At 36.5% G+C, this 18,294-nt stretch overlaps 1 protein-coding gene across 2 annotated transcripts in view; it reads right to left on the minus strand.

Moving 5' to 3' along the window:
* LOC139148242 (uncharacterized) overlaps nucleotides 1-18,045 on the minus strand; it is a 75,224-nt gene extending 57,179 nt beyond the window's left edge. The window contains exons 1-2 of one of the 2 annotated variants that reach the window (XM_070719563.1): nucleotides 17,984-18,045; nucleotides 14,588-15,195 (exon numbers count right to left, since the gene is read on the minus strand). In XM_070719563.1, the coding sequence (XP_070575664.1) occupies nucleotides 14,588-14,881 (294 nt within the window). In that variant the 5' untranslated portion in view covers nucleotides 14,882-15,195; nucleotides 17,984-18,045. Of the gene's footprint in view, nucleotides 1-10,388; nucleotides 10,495-14,587; nucleotides 15,196-17,983 lie in introns of those variants that run through there. The other variant, XM_070719571.1, reaches the window with a different exon arrangement.
* Between the last annotated feature and the right edge of the window lie 249 nt (nucleotides 18,046-18,294).

Genomic DNA, 18,294 nt, shown 5'->3' on the forward strand with positions numbered 1-18,294 from the left:
CAAGAAATGCCAAGGAGAACATCTCACCGTGGATACAATGACAAAAAGATGTCATAGAAATCACCATGCACGAAATTCCTCTGTCTTTGGTGCAGATTTCAATATCAAACCAAAGGAGGTTTAACAGGTTTTTCAACCATGACGGCACTTAATGTATCTCCATGAAACTACACTCCTGTCCAGTCCTTGTTGATGTACTTGAGACATTTCCTATAACGATAAAACGCTTTTTTCAACGCAAAGTAGATCACCTTGGTGAAAGCTCTTGCGTAAAAAGACTAAAAATCTGACTATTTCTGATCATAAGCCTCAAACATCGTGGAATGACGTACAGTTAGTTTCTATTTAAATTTTCACTCTTCTTCAAAAGATATAGTTAATTTTTGTGTTTATGTTCAATTATTTTAATGCTAGGGGATGAGATGTATGAAAGATGCAGGCACATCTTTTGACTTTATACATCTTTTTCTTTATTTTCAAGCTCTGATCCTTTCAAACGATTAAAAAGAAGTGACACTAAAGCTTTCAAATGATGCATATCCTGATCTTAATCAGGTCTTTCATTTTTGGCCCTATAAAAAATGAGCAACACTGTATTTGCAACAGTCTCCTGATAAATTTTGTGCAATGTTTGATGTATCTGACACTGACAGATGATTTTCTCATCTTATGTAGCGACAAAGAACGACATGGTGACACTCAGTATGTGGTTACTCTCTATTCCAGTCTAAATTTTCTGAGATAAAAGATCCAACTGCTAACATGACAATAACAGGTAATGCTTATACGCAGGCTGCAACGACGGTGACGAGTTCACTTTACAGAATTCTAGATACATACAAATGTCCTGCCATGCATGGCAGAAAGTGTTGTTTCATGTATTTTTTTTAAAGCCTTTGTCTGGATTGCGCGATCGATACATGAGAATATTTGAGATACATCATCTTTCCACTTCCACGCATAACCATGGCTACTGTGTGAAGTGACTTTGATCAAACTCACTGTGCCTTACATCAATTCTTAATTACGACATGAAATGCCAATAAGATTACTCTACCATTTCTGAATATGCTCTAAAATTAGTGAAGTTTGTCGCTTTGTCAATCATGTCCTTAGGAATTTTAAGTCTTTTTATCATAGCTACATCATGCATCTTCACTGTGCAAGTGGAAAGCTGATCCAAAGCTTGTTGAAAGATGTAATACCCTTTGTGTACTGGATTAAACAGGTACTTAGGAGTACGAAAAACGGACAAGTGAGGAACCAAGTGTGTTACATGCAGACAGCTATATATGGGACTTTGCAAGACATCATGCAGTGTGTAAAATATGAGACTCAGCGGGAAACACCCCCGCATAGAGTAACATATTGGACTCTACGGGACAGGGCGCCCCGACGATATAAAAGGGAATAGGGCATAATCACGATGCCCGGGATGTACAGTGTTCTCCCCAGGATTTTGAAATAGGGTGGCGGCTAATTTGCATAATATTTACATATCATTTGCATGATTTTTGCATATGTATCATGGGATCTCTACTTGCAACTGCAACTACACTGAAGACATCTTACTTTTAATACAAGACGCATTTGCTTTACATGATCAGTATTTTTATTAACATTCTCAAACAGAGGACATCAAAAACTTAATGTTGAACTTCTGACATGCCCTGCATAGCATTCCTAAAAGAAAAGACGAAAAGGTCACTTTGTACAATAACAAAAGTATCCCGGACACTTCGATTTTATCCCCAAGTTTTTGCCTCCTTGGGTCTGGTTGTGACACAAAAGTTAATGTAATCTTACCAGCCACAAAAAAATGACACCGCGAATATAATTTTGTAGTTGTTATTTTCGGTTGATAGTGTGGCAATATTTGCCATAAAACGTAAAACGAAGGAATGCGACGATGATTTACAAAACGCTGTAGCCGTTCGTTCCAGTGAAAATTGTTATTGAAGCCAGGTACAGCCATAAACGTAAACAGACATGAAACAAAATGGCCGCCGCCCTGCACGATAGATTCTAGAGAGACATAGCAATTATCAACATTCACAAGTTACGGTGGCATTTGAAACTTAAAAATAACTTTCTAGAATAGGAGACCTACATTTGTTCCCCTGAAAGGATGAGAGATATCAGAAACCACGCCGAACCGAACGATCTCTGCGTTCTCACTTTGAACTGTTAGTTAGTACTCTCCAGTACTCTCCTCCAGTCATACAGTGCTCGGATTGGCACGAGCGCCCTCGAAACACACCGATCAATTTGACAATACACGACGCAAGGTTTTGACGAAAGACATTTATCGAACCGATCTGACATTTAGTTTATTAAAATCGCGAAAAAGTCTCAAGACAACTAGTCCCATGACAGGACGAATGAATAAAACTCAAAACACGTCTCGAACGAAAAGTCTTTGAAGTACTTTACCCGTACCCTTACCGCCATCCTTGTCACCCCCCAGGCCAAGTAATCAGCGTTGCCGCTGGCCGCGGTGACGTCTGTTATTGAACGTCTTTTACTTACGTCAGTAAACGGTTGACACCATCAAATTGCGTTTATAACACCTTCAAAATTAAGATTCTTTGAAATTGAACTTGACAAAACGAAGTGTAAACGTGATAATAAGGGCCTATAGAACGTAAACAAAAAAGAGGACAATGAACAGGCGTTCAAACAACGAATGTCGGTGAAAATGAAAAGATTTTACAAAGAACGGGGCCGTGATCACAGAGTGGCGGGCCAAGTGGTAAGCGTGGCGGCCTTGATTAAAGCGTGGCGTGTGTGGCCGTAAGCGTGGCGGCACCGCCCGCGCTATTTGTCCGCTGGGAGAACACTGGATGTACCCCGACAAGATGTCAGTATGTGCCGCCCAACGGGGTCACTTTTGCAAGAAAAAATCTTTAAACTTAGGTCGATCTTTCATTCTAAAAACTTTAAGCGTGGGTCGATAACAAAGCAAATGTCTCATGTGTCAGGGAAAACCTTCACATGCAACAGAATAAAGGTGAAAATTCCCAAAATTTGTCAAAGAAATCCCGAACAATGGGTCATGTTTTTGGAATATACATGGGTAGATGTTTTCGACTTTGGCGACACAACCCCGTGACGATAATATTGGGACTACCCCTCCTGATATCGATAAATCATGAAGTTTGAGTACAATTTAGCATCAGGGGATCGCGCTCAATTCCAGCACCATATGTGAAAAGACATCCGATCATCAAGAATGAACTGTGCAGAACTTATTTTTTCTTCTAATTATTTTGTTGAAAACGACGTATAGAATATTCGTAAACTTTCCCAACCGAACCCAAGACAACTGTAACTGGTTAGACCCAAACGCTGGTCAACCGGTCCCTTGTAAATTTAGCATACATCTCTAACTTAAGATGGTTTTGAACCAATAACATAAGCATTGTTTGTATTTTATTTAAAACTTCCAAAACTGTGCATTTTATATGTTCTCTCATCTCCTGTTTGTATATCTTTGTGCATTAATTTACTTTTTGTATTGTTTTCACTATTTGGTACGAATTTTGTCAGAAATGTAATGAAGTTATTCTCAAATATAAGCTTCATAATTGAGTAAGTAAATGCATGGAGTGATTAGTATATTGTAATTACATTATTCGTTGACTTAATAAATATATAGTATTTGTATATGAACTTGTAAACGAAGTGAGTCGTTAAGACCCATTGTAACAGTAGAGGGCGCTCGTTCATCCGCGTTCAACTATTGAGATACGGTCGGGGCAAGACTATGCAAATCTCTTTTATACCCCTTGACACTTGATTTCCTGTCTACACCAGATAACTAGAAGTCTCTTCAACGAACTCAGGAAACCAGTACAGTAGACATCCTTTGATGTTTCCTGTTAGCCACTGAGTAGACAAATAAATATGTGATTTTCGCTTCTGCGAATTACTCCGGACAGCTACATGACAGGTAACACACTGCAACATGTTCAATGAGTTTGACTTCAGGACTGCAGAATTGATAGCGTACATCTGTGCACTACATTAAATTGAAGAGAGCTGCAAAAGTTCGACTGTGACTGCTCTGTCGTTCAGCAACAACAAAAGCTCTGTTTTACAGACTCCTACATAACACATGTGACATCTTCGCCTCAGTGTACTTGAGCTTTTGTTTTTGAAAGACGTAAATACCGTCACGGATGTAGTCCTTTCAAGAACAATGCATTGCTCTACACATTTTAAGAAATAAACTGCAGCACGACTGAAATGCAATCATTTCACTTTCACGAACATTCAGCCCACAAATAGCGAGAACTTCGAAGTTACCTACAGCTCGTTGGGTCGTATATCCACCTCCGGTAGTAGGTATACGTTTCGAGTTTCGTGAGGAGGGGGATGCCTTGCTGCCACCGCCTTCTGCGCAGGAGATGACTATCTGCTTCGACCATTATATCCAGCCTAAAATTGTCTCATTTTCTATGATAAAGCATGGAAACAAACTATAAACTTTCGATTTTAAATGGATGACGTTGTCCAGAATCTCTACGTAGTTTTTGTATGATACCAGAAAATTTCCTTACCAAAATTACGTTGAGGTTCTGGACAATCGATGAAGGATAATACAAGATAACAACCAGATGGTGTCCAACTTTTGCTTGTTATTTTTTGTTTTATTTCTATTAAAGATAACTTTATTCGCGAAAAAAAAAACTTTCAAAAAAAAACTTTCATAAAAGATATGTCTACCATCAACATAAGTTATTAAGTCTAAAAAGCTACGCATGCAGTGACTATAGAAAGCGCCCTCAAAGGCGATATGAATCTAGGCTCGCATTCCCCGCTTCTCGGTAGTAGACAATCGTTTGTAAATTGTATTCGACTCTTTTTAACACATTTCTGCATATTTAATTCTCAAAATAACAGGCAAAACTTTTTGCAATAGCGTATGCACCTACTTAAGTTTTAGTCCAGTCAAAATATGAAAAGACCACCACAAATTGCAACAGAATTTATTTTTTCACTACTCACCTCAGAAAAACCCATTGAAAAACATATCAAAAGTCTTCCAAAATCCAAGGAGTGGAAAAGTGCCTAATTTGCATAAATCCAAAATGGCCGCCCGGTATTATAGGTTCAATGCTTTTGGCCACTTACTGCCCAATATCAGTCCGATTTTGGTAATTTTTTTTTATTTCCATGTACCTTGAACATTTTCATCATATTTTAGACATGTTTACAAAAATTCCATTGTTTTTATTTACAAAACAGGAACATAATTGTAAAACAATGGTGTTCTCACACACTATGTCTTCTAATCAATACTTGTTTCATGATTTTATAAGGTGCAAATGCCTGTAATGTTAAATAAATAAACAATAATAAGTAAATAAGTAAATAAATAAATACACAAGGAGTGGAACAATGCCTAATTTGCATAAATCCAAAATGGCCGCCCCGGTATTATGGAATCAACACTTATGACCACATATTGCGCGATATCAGTCCGATTTGGACAATATTTTTTTATTTTCTTATAAATTGTACATTCTCTTCTAATTTCCAACATTTTTAGGGCATTTCCAATTGTAGTTATTAATAAAACAGGCACACAAGTCTGAATTTCAGGGTAAAACAATGGTACACAAACACACTTCACCTTCCAATCAATACTGGTCTAATTTTGCAAGATGCTAACGTATATGGTGTGAAATATATAAATAAAATTGAAAGCAATCTCAGTATAACTAATACAGAATATGTATCCATTTTGTTTTTGGTTGTTAATTTGCCAATAACCTATTCCCTATTTCACATTAAAAGCCACCGGCTGAACTTACGCATTTTTTACGTCCTATAAAAAGTGGGCGGTTTATTCATATCAAACACAGTCAACCTGGTTTGAAGTCTAGTTATATCTAGTGTGTTGATATTGTGTTACCAGGGTACACTGGTTGTCACCATAGTTGTGAAACTCAACATGAGGTTCAATACTAGCTGGTAATTGTAAAATTACCAGTTTCCCAAATGCTGTTTATTTTACCCAAATTGTAGATAAACAGCCGCGCCTGAATTGACAGGGTGTGCCAGCGCGGGAGAGCCGAGCAAAGGGAGAGGGGTTTAAAGTCTCCTGGAAGGTGTACAGATCACATGGGAATTAAATAGTATTGGTAGTAAAGGGAAAGCAACTCCACACATCGTTCATATTTGGGTTGTTTGCGTTTTGTGAATGATATTGTGTATAATATAAGTGTATATCATGTTTGGCTGTTTTATGTAAAATGTTGCTTAGCCATGGCGAGACGTACCCGTAATCTACGTGTCTTGTGTTAATCCGCACTGGCGCGGAGAGATTGCTGTGACACTACGATCCTTTGGCGCTACGTTTCGAAAACAGAGTTTTCTTCATCAGCCACTTAAAATTTATTTTTGATTGGTGAGACCAATTGATTGATTGTTAGATTTTTTAATTTGGTAATATGTTGTTCCACTTACGTTTGTTGTTCAAGTAGGGAAGCTAGAATGTCTACAGTTTGATCTCGTTGTGTTTGTGTAGGTTCGTGTGACCCTGAGTTTGAGCTATTGTAGTTTTTGTAAAGTCTGGCGCTTATAAGTGTGTCACCTATATTTCTGTTCCTTCTAATAAATATATGTGATCATAGGTTGGTTTTGGAACAGTTTTTTTAGTGTTTCGTCTTTTTCAAGTTCACTCCAGTTTTCTGTCAGGGCTTGCTTGATTTTTGTCGTTTCTATGTACGGGCTATATGTTGGTATTGTTGGTGGCGTTATTTCTTTCTTCTTGTTGTTCAAGCAGTCTTTTTCTGCTTTTATGATCTGTCTCTCTGATAATGCTTTCTATTTCATTTTTTTGTATTGTCGGTCTTGTAATTTTTCACTAAATTGTGTGACTTTTTGTGTAAAATCGATTTCGTTGTTACATGTTCTGATGTATCGTAATGATTCACCTTTGATCAGACCTTTGAATGTTGCTGCCGGATGGCATAAGTTTTCTTTGTAAGGATTGAAATGTATCTGTTGGCTTTGTGTGTGTGTGTTGATGTCGAGAATATTCTCTTTGTTGTATCGACGACCTTTGTAGATAGGTCTAAATATATGATTTCTTGAGAGGAGCTTTCAAACGAAAAATTGAAAGTAGGATGCATTTTGTTGATGTTTGATATGAATTCATTGAGTTCGTGTTGTGTTCCGATGAAAATCAGAAAAACATCGTCCCTGAACCTCAGCCAGGTCGATATTTGTTGTTTGTGTTTCTGTATTATTCTCGTTTCTGTCTCATGAAATGTAATATCTGCTATTTCTGGAGAAGACGGGGACCCCATCGAGCATCCCCATATTTACCAGTAGAATTCATCGTTGAATTCGAATGTGTTGTTTTTTTTAAGATTACTTCTAGCAGAGCTATCATGTGTTTCGTTGGTGGTTGCTTGATTATGTAATTATTTGATGATCTTTCTGATTTAATGCTCTGCCGACTGATTCATTACCTCGTCATGTGGTGTATTCGTGTACATGGAAATTACATCCAGTGTTACTAGTGTCGCTTTGGCCAGAACTTTGATTGTCTCAATTTTCCGTATAAAGTCTGTTGTCTTTGATGTATGTTGGTTCTTTCTTGACGATTTTTTGAGAAAATGGTCAATGAATTCTGATATGTGAAATGTTGGACTGGAGCATCCACTTATGATTGGCCGTACTACGAACATAGCTCCTGGTGGCGGCACTTTGTGTATTTTCGGTAGAAGGTACCAAATTGGCGTTCTTATTTTTCTATCGAGTACTGGATTCAAATATTCATATGTGTGATGGTCAATGTGTTTCTCATTGTACATTTCTGTTATGAGATTGTGTACCGGTATGTCTTCTATTGTATTTTTTGTGTCATCTGTTGCCAATTTTGTGTAGTATTGTTGATCGTTAAGTTGACATTCTCTTATGTAATCATCAGTGTTTTAAAATTGCTGTACCCAGTCCTTTATCAAACGGTTTGATGGTTATCTTCTTGTTTTTTGATAGCGTTTTCAACACTATTTTGACACTATTTGTTCTGCACGTGTCATGTTGTTTTTTTGTGTTTCGAATAGGTGTGTTAACAATAGCCAATTTTGTTGCTTCCAAATAATTTTCTAGTTTTGTGTTCTCGGTTGTATGTGGGATCCATTTCGAGTTCATTTTGACTGGGTGTTGTACGGTCTGTGTCTCATGATATATCGGAGTCTCATTTTCGGAATGCATATTTTATGTCCCAGGTGGATTCTGTTAGGACGATTTGTTTGTGGGAATGAATTTTAAGCCTTTGCTAAGTACGTTGATTTCAATGTTGGTGAGTTTGTGTGTCGATAGGTTCTTAATGAATCTGAGTTGTTTGATGCAGTGCTCAATTTTGTTCTATTGTGACTTTTCGTTATTTTTGTCATTCTATGATTCTTGTTTATGTGTTTCCTTTTTTATCTTTGATCTTGGTCATACTAAGACACAATACAAAGCTGTCTCCGGCCATTCTGTCTCTCTCTAATCCGAACCTATCTCCAAGTGTGTACCCCAGAAAACTCTGTTTTCGAAACGTAGCGCCAAAGTATCGTAGTGTCACAGCAATCTCTCCGCTCCAGTGCGGATAAACACAAGACACGTAGATTACGGGTACGTCTCGCCATGGCTGAGCAACATTTTACACAAAACAGCCAAACATGATATACACTTATATTATACACAATATCACACACAAAACGCAAACAACCCAAATATGAAGTGGAGTTGCTTTCCCTTTACTAGCAAAGACGAACAACAACTGATGAATAATTTTGTCTTTCTTGTCTTTCTTTCTTTCTTATTTATTTATTTATTTATTTATGTATCTATCTATTTATCTATCTATTTATCTATTTATTTATTTATTTATTTATTTATTTCACATTACAGACATTTGTATCGTATAAAATAAAACAAGTATTGATTACAAGACATAGTGTGTGAGAATACTATTGTTTTACAGTAAAATTCGGACTCATGTTCCTGTTTTGTAAATAATAACGATGGAATTATTGTAAAAATGTCTAAAATATGAAGGGAATGTACAAGGTATATGGAAATAAAAAAAATTATTAAATTGGACCAATATTTGGCAGTAAGTGGCCAAAAACGTTGAAACTATAATACCAGGGCGGCCATTTTGGATTTATGCAAATTAGGCGGTTTTCCACTCCTCGGATTTTGGAAGACTTTTGATATGTTTTTATATGGGTTTTTCTGAGATGAATGGTGAAAAAATAAATTCTGTTGCAATTTGTGGTGGGTTACCCCCTTTTTTGGCCTAAAATGACTGGACTAAGTTTACAAAGAATAAAAAACATGCTTGCGACAATATGCCGGACGATAAAAGCAAAAACAGGACTTTGTGATCGAATATCCATCTATTCAATAATGCAGCGTGAATTTGTGGATTACTTACCTATACATGTTATATTATGTGACTCAAATTTAAGTGATGTGGACTCACATATACATGATATAAGGCTCTCATTACAAACACGGAGGCATGAAAATTCTCTCGATCACTGACGACCGGGGAAGGGCTATGCATTCTGTTTTTATCATAGACGTTCATGAGCAGAACATTCGATCTTTCAGTTGCTAAAATGAAAAACGCATTTATCGCTCAAATCAGTGAAAAAAACATAGATGTCTTTCTGTTACATAAAAACTACACGAAAATCGATGAATTAAAGAACTTCCAGCGCCATGCTTACGTAAGTACAGACATCTGGTGACTATTAGCTCCGAAGATTTTATCGACAAAAAGGTTTGAAGATAGGATCTCAGCTCCACAAATAGAGATACACAAAGCAATTAAGCACACTATGTGATGGCTGACAAGACAAGCTTCGGACAAAAACTGAAAGCAGCATGTCAGCAATGTATCATGTCTAATTCTTTACGACCAGAAAGTATCGTGAGGAGTAATAAATTACCGCTTAATTATCGATTGTGCGTAAATATTAGCATGTCTAATTCTTTACGATCAGAAAGTATCGCGGACACTAATAAATTACAGCTTAATTATCGATTGTGGGTAAATATTAGCAAACAATCCCCGACACCGCTGAGCACTGTTGGCCAATTCACGATTGATTTATTATTTTCCTGTAAAAACTGAAAGATTTCTTCTGAAAACAGTCCAAAGGCTATTTGCATTTCACAATCTGACATCTCCAAGAAGTCAAGAGGTCAAGTGATAAAAATCAGGTCAAATCCATCTGGATAATAAAATTAACGGAACTTCAGCAGACCGTGAGTGTGCTGGTGTCCGATTCACTGATTAAAACGAAAATATTTTCCCATGACAGTACTTTTATACCATAGCTTATCAAGAAGTGGTAATAATGTGAACTCACACAGAAGTAACACGAAGCCCACAGACCATGCATGATGGAGCATTTCAGATATCATCCACTCTGATCCACACTCCCAGACCCACTGTTACCAGTCATTCAACACTTTTCTATCGACGGTGTGAAAGTGTGAATCTTTTCCAAAAGTAAAGATCTTTCATCTCACGGGCAAATCCCTTGTCAATCACCACGAAAATGGGAGACCGGAACATTAATGGAGGAAGGTTTACAAAGGCTGGAAAAGTGTTTTATCCATCTTTCGTAACGAGTATGCCAGATTATTACGGTTGGGTGCACTTGTATGCAACGGTATGCATTATATCTATATAGATATGAATGTGTGATTGTTTGAGTTGCTCGGCTTGTTTTGTGCTTCGACGACGCAACAAAATTCAATAAATGAAAATAAAATAGCAAGGGATTATCTGATTGTCCTGAGGATTATAAACCGGAGATTTTCGGGCTTCATGTTGCCACACGAACCTAGAAATATTTTGGATATGCACAGAACGATAAAGGGTTTGTTTGAAGCATCCATAACTGCATTATACACTGCGTCAAGAGAAACATGTTTCGTCAAAATTAAAAAAATACTGGGTCAGGAACTGAAAAACAAATTCCAAATTTCATGAATACGGAGATTATTTTTCTTTATTAACCACTATCCAGTGTCATCAGAGATCCTGAGTCAACATAATGAGTTCTCTTTGACAAAACAAATAGCAATAATGGGGAGATGAGAAATCGGCAACCCCACAATTGTGCTCCTATGTTCTCTATTCTTGACAAAATTATGTCACTGGTCACGATGGAAAAGCTTTTATTTTTTTGGTTATTCCAAAGATTTCCTTTTGCACAGTTGCATACTACAAATTGACTAAATAGAAGAAGTTAGTATGTGTATATTCTTCAATGTACGCTGGTATATCCCTATAGGCCACGCGGGTTTTTTTGTTTGTTTGTTTGTTTGTTTGTTTGTTTTCGGGTAAGTATGTACATATGAGTGATTAAATATACAACTGGAACTCTAAAAAAATAAGACATTTGATGATCTATTTCAGAATAAAATTCAAGCAAGTGTACATGCTAACGAACACAAAGAAATATACAAATCGTCTCTTTTCAATTAAAAAAAACCATGACTTTATTCTATATCGGATAGCCTGTATCTAACATACAACGATGACATTGCGAGCGTCTTCCTGGGTCAATTTAACACAAATTGTAATCTCAATGTCATTACAAGCTATCATCAATAATGCACCACAGCAGAGTATTATCCAGTAGGTGTAGTTTTTGATATTTCCTGAGTGTTTTTCTGTTGTTCTTGTAATACTCAATCCACAACTATAATAGCGTGTCCGATTTTATCGTTGGCGGCTGAATTTTAGTTCGGAGTAAAATTTACGGTCAACAACATCGAGTATACACAATATTGAAGAGGCTACTAAATCACATTTCACCAAATTTTAGAGAAAACAAATTTCGAAAAGTACTCGTTCCGCAAAGCAAAAATATTAAAAGTTACTGTAATCGTCTACTTAAACCACAGACAAATACTTTTTTTATTAGAAGACTGTCTTTCTATTTGTCTGTGCTTAAACGGACAATACAGGTCCTGTAACTTTTTATATCATAGCAATTTTAGTCCTGGGAAACAAGATTTTCATCTTTATCGATATAGTGGCGATAAAGAGTTTAAGCTTTATAGCCATGTCATGATCTTCCAAATTAGCGCAAAGAAAAAACATCTTATGTATAATATGCAATTGTGTTGACAAAAGTAGTCCGGACTAAAATTTACCTGTCACCGATAATAAATGTATTGAAGATTACGCGCATACAGGTCGTATATGTTGACAAGTTGGGCACAAGACATTTTGACGTGATTTTGCGAGAGGAACAAGGAACTGCAATGGTCTATAAGGCATAATTAACCAGGACTAAAGTTTACATTGTGCCTCGTTTGTGGAGGGACTGTCGTTAGTATTTTCAGCAAATGTAATATTTCTGTCATCATAATAGTAGTATGATTCCAAAAATACATATAACTGCATTGAGTTCTGAAGATGTTCAGAACCTGAGCCAAAAACACTGTTCACAGACGACGAAGGCAACACTGTGAACGCTCATTGTCGTACACTTTGAATAATATATTACAACAGCGCGAATAGATTCTGAATATGGTTTAAGAGTCCTCCAGTTCAACTAGGTATTTTTGTAAGTATGCTGTGTGTTGACAAAAGTATTATACTTTTCCATCGGAGAAATCGATCATGACTAATTATGAGTTATGACCCTAAAGAAATTGTTCGTTAAAAGCAGAACAAAATACTTTAAAAGTTACAGAGACAGATATTTGAACTCTCAAATGTTTAGAGTGCTTTTCTGGTCTACCACTTGGAAGGGTCCATTTTGAAGCCCATTTTGTTAATAAAATTTTCAGTCTTACTTTCTTGAAAATGTAAAATTTGCTTTCTCCACATCGAGTTAAAATAACTACAGCGGCCATATTGAATTTCAAATATCGATAAATCTTCGGTATAAATGTATTTCTCTAGCGCTAAAATTTGCACGGTGACTCCGCCCTCTGGTTTTGAAAGAGAATGATTGAAATATTCCGTGAGGAAAGTTTGATCAAAAGTTTAAGTCTTTCACTTTCGATACTACCTTAATGGAGTTTTACATGACGTCAACTTTTCATCATCTTGTGTATACACGTAAATGACAGTTTCGGACTATTTAGAACTAGGGGAGGTGTAGACTTCATTCCTGTTTGTATTGCCCAACACTTTTTTGACAAAATAGTCCCGAATGCTGCAGACTGTTGACACTGTAATCGGAGACAACCAAATGTATCAATCCAGAGGAATGTGCACGCTCCGACATTGTTTTAAAGGATTATCTTACAACATCAAACAGAGCATGGAGGAGAAGGAATTGCGCATTGCATGGATCATTTCATCAGCTATTCAGTGGGCCCTCCACGCAATCGATCGACAAAACCACCAGGTTGCCACACTCCACAGTTGTTTTGTCTAGAAGCTGTTACTTCGTTCTGCCTGGTTTACCGCAATATGAAATGTGAACTCCAGTCATAATAGTCTACCGCTCTCACCTTTAATCTTGTTCATCAGCAGATTGACACATGTTACAACTCAAGAACTGCGGCTGCGTAAACCCCACGTTGACTTGCATGTACTTTCGTACGAAGGTTTAAAAGTCAGAAAAATAATTTACTTGACGAAATGGAAAATGTTGTCACCAAAGAAAAATGGTATTTGGATATTGTGAAATCCATTTGTTGATCTTTAAATGTGAATCCAGAACGCTAGTTTATATAATTCCCATCAAGGGTATCGTGAGGATAAAATCGTTTATAACCTAATATCTTTTGTCTACAACGTCCCCTCCATAGTTTTGTATGATACTCAAAGCTAAGTATCAGAGCAAAACTGCCGTGAGGTTCTACACAAAATATCTTTCCCTTGTTTCACACCAAAACTAATTGTGTGAGGTTGACAGTTTCACACATGTGATCAGCAAATTTTCATGTAACAAGAGAACCAATCCCAAGGTGTTTTAACATTGCAAGAACTACCAAGAACCATAGACCCTCGAGAAAAACCATATTGGATCATATCGTGAAACAAATCAAAGTGCATATGCATGACATAGGTCAATGTCCTTGTACCAACTTTGAATAAAATCAGTTGACACGTGCCCGAGTTATGGCTCCGTACATGAAAAAATACCGTAACAAATTTGCCACACGGCGGTCATATTGGATCGTATGACCCCCCCCCAAAAAAAATCGACGTGCATATGTATGACATATGAAGTAATCCTTGTTCAAGTTTGAATGAAAAACTCCAGGTATCCCTGAGATATCTGCGTGAACGGACGCACGGACGTACATACGCACGGACATGACCATACCTAGAAGTCCCCCGGACGGTGTCCGTGGGGACTAACAATATGCAAAAATAAAATATAAAATATTGTACTGATGCTTAAGGGACTAATGTTATAGGACAAAGGGGGGAGGGCTTTGTGTATAATGTGTAATATACAGGCACCACCACCATACTAAAGACGGCGCCTATAACTTTATCGAGATGAGCTGCTAGTCCATAAAGACTGAATATTTCACCATCTGTTACTTTTTTATCTTTGCGGAAAGCATAAATTGCATTTTCTACCTGTTTCAAGTCCCTCGGTCTGTCAATGGGCATCCTCTCATGAGAGGAAAACTGTCCTTTACTGCTCTGCATTTTCTTATAAATATTGATCGGCTCTCTCCCACTGTCAACTTCATTTTTTACATCGGCGATGACACTTTTCTTTACAGGAATGAATGGCCGGTTGTTAACCTTCCTACTTCCATGATCTATGTCTTTGAAAAGTGTTTCATCACCAATGTAATGCAGCAGATATAATTTTCTTTCATCTGTATCATCTGCTCTAAAACAGTAGACTAGACGTCGAAAGCCCATTAATGAATCTTTTCCTTTACCATCAGGGTCCTTAAGATAGTAGTATCTTTTTAGTAAGGTTGATTGTTGCTTTCTTCTCCGTCAGTGTTATCACCCTTAGATATCCATCGGTACTGATCATTGCGAAAATCCAGTGCCCGTTCCTCTCTTGCAGACTTTGCTTTGTACAAAAAGACATCTCCACCCTTAGGTTTCACAGGGGGTTCATGTGTGATCTTATCACGTTTTGCTTCACTGACTAGTATTTCCTCAACTTCTGACAAGGTAAATTCATTATGTTTGTCCGTCATGAATGGGTTGCATGAATCTGACATCTGAAAAAAATGGAAAAGAATTTTTAAAATACAGTTATATATAATAGCAAGTGTCCTTTGAGCAGAAATGAGTGTCTTATCATTCAATTTGACACAAAGTAGAGATACCTTGATTTTCAAAACGACTATTCTTTCTCGTAAACACTATTTTGAATCATATCAAATATGCAAATTTGTAACGACTTGATCTAAGAATGTTTAATAACTTTCAATAATGAAATAGCACATCATTTTCAATGAACATATTAAGTTTCATTAAATTTTATCAAATCCAGTAATGCAAATTACAAATTAGTTAATATAAATAATTTTATAGCATTGCATCTTCGATTTATACAGCACCTTTCAGGAACCTTTGGTAGAATTAATCCAGATACATATCCTATATTAAGAAAGTTCATCAAAGATGCAAATTAGCAATTAATTTTCATGTCATCCTCCATATATTTCACAGCTTATATATCCTAGTTTGATCATCGTTTGTAGAAAATCTCATCACATTTAGTGTAGACCTTCTCAATGTATATCCGTTTTTTGAAACTCACTAATTATGCAAATAAACATAAATATGCAAGCCATATGCAATAAACATAGGGCCAAAGTCCCTGAAGCTACTATAGACATGGATACAAAATTAAGTATTTCCTGACTGTATGAAATTATCTCACTGAAGTCATCCTAAGGACCCGTAAACCAAATATTAAAGCTGTCTGACCAGCGGTTTTGAAAAAACAAGCAACCCAACAGTGACAGAGCTCTGCTGTGTTATGTAGAGAATAACTTTTTGTGACACATGTATTGATGAAGAAGGTGGATATCTTTGATAGCCCATTTCAGAATGGCCTGACCAAAAATGGCAAAATTAGCTTCAAAAATACAAAATTGAAGATTTCATCATAATTTCAATATATTACATTAAGATAAAGCCTAGAAACCTGTATACCAAATATCAAAGCTATCAGATGAGTAACTTTTGAGAAACAAATATTTTGACCAAAAATGGCAAAAATTGACCCAAAAATACAAAAATTGAAGATTTCATCAAATTTCAATATATCAAACTAAGGCAACCCTTAGGAACCTGTATGCCAAATATCAAAGGCATCAGACCACCTAGTTTTTGAGAAACATTTTTTGACCAAAAATGGCAAAAATTGCACCAAAAATACAAAATTGCAGATTTCATCATATATTAAATACATCATATTAAGTTCATCTGTAGGAACCTGTATACCAAATATCAAAGCTGTCAGAAGAGCGGTTTTGATGAAATAAAGTTTTGACCAAAAATGACAAAAAAATTCCTTAAAAATACAGATTTGCATATTTCACCACAATTTGAACAAATCTTAGTCACTTCTTGGTCTGTTGGCCAGAGGTCCATATATCTTTCTTTCATGAATTTGACTTTGTTTGTATACCGTCTATTTACTGTCTGTTCTGTGCTGTTTTGTGTCTATGTTTACAACTATTGTCTTACGAATTCTGACCTAGTGTTATTGGATTATGGATTGGTATGATTGCCATTATTGGGTTATCCCTAGGGACCTGTATACCAAATAACAAAGCTGTCCGACCAGCGGTTATGAAGAAGTTTTTTTATCAAAAACGCCTTTTTTGGTGCCAATTTGCATATTTTCCACAATATCAACAAATTTAAAAAAAAAATTCTCATTATCACATTTTTTCATCTACACACCAAATATCAAATCAGTAAGTACTGCGGTTCTCAAGATATTCAAGTGGACGGACGCCTCCCAAACAGACATACATACATACATACATACATACATACATACATACATACATACATACATACATACGTATACAGACTGACGACGGACGCCGGAAGGATATCCATCCCAATAGCTTCTATAGACTATAGTCTATAATAGCTAAAAACTAACTTTTGTCATTCTCAAACAGACTCCATGTACCAGATTTCCTGAGAGTTATCAATCTGTATGTCTGGTTGTATGTCTGTCTGTCTGACGGCGGGACATTTAAAGAACAGCTGATATTAATATTACAGTAAAGCTATCAGGCCAGCCGTTAAGGAGATTTTTTTGTTCCAAAATAGCAAAATTAGCCTTCTACTTACAAATTTGCGTATTTCATCACAATGTGGACAATTTGATGAAGGTCAGCCCCGGGTATCTTTATCTTTACTTTAAATATTATAAAGGAATCAGACCTGCAATTTTAAAGAAGACACTTTGCATGTAAATAATTGACGGGTGCTGAACGACTGATGGCGGACGACAGACGACGGACACCGCCACATATCCATCTGTATAAGCTTAGCATCTCTGACAGAGAAGGTACAAATTGAATTACTACATCAAACTTTAAAAGTTAAAGTTGACACAAGGCCGTTAACAGAGTACAGCTGTGGTTTCACAGCAGAAACGCAAAGTCACGGAGGAATTATGTAACCGATGCAGTTTCAACCTACCAATCACATACTTAAGTTCTGCTTCTCCGACAGCAGATCCACAACTCATATAGTTAAATATGAATATGGTTCAATTTTACCTTTCTTGGTTTTGCTCGTTGGTAACTTGTAAATATATATCTCCTCCTGTACCTTTACCAGTACTATATATCACTTGATGGTATACAACAATTCCTTGTGCAAACTGTGTATTGTTGGATTGGTGGGGTGGTCTGCCAAATGTGCTGAAAATGATTAAGGCACGCGCTGACTCTAGAATTCGACGACTTTCATGCCACAATTACTTTGGCCACTACTACATTATCTACAAGTGCACAAATAATAAGGGCTTACCGTCGAATAGTAGCGTTAAATTGTTGTTATTCAATACTCTTATGAAGCACCAATACTTGTGTAACAGTCTTAAACTTGATAGTGACCAATGACGGAGACCAATAATGACTTCCTAATCCTATTATAATAACCTGGGGATAGACCATTAGATCTTTCGAGTGGGAGACCATCTTGTCTGCATTATAGTTCTCAAAATTCAAATTGAAAAGAACATATTCTAAACGTTCTACCAGACCTTCATCGGAATGTTTTAGTGACTTTCAAATTGCAGAATTACCACATTTTTTTGTAATTTTCATTCGGCATATTTT

This window comes from Ptychodera flava, chromosome 13, assembly GCF_041260155.1.
Source record: "Ptychodera flava strain L36383 chromosome 13, AS_Pfla_20210202, whole genome shotgun sequence".
NCBI lineage: Eukaryota > Metazoa > Hemichordata > Enteropneusta > Ptychoderidae > Ptychodera > Ptychodera flava.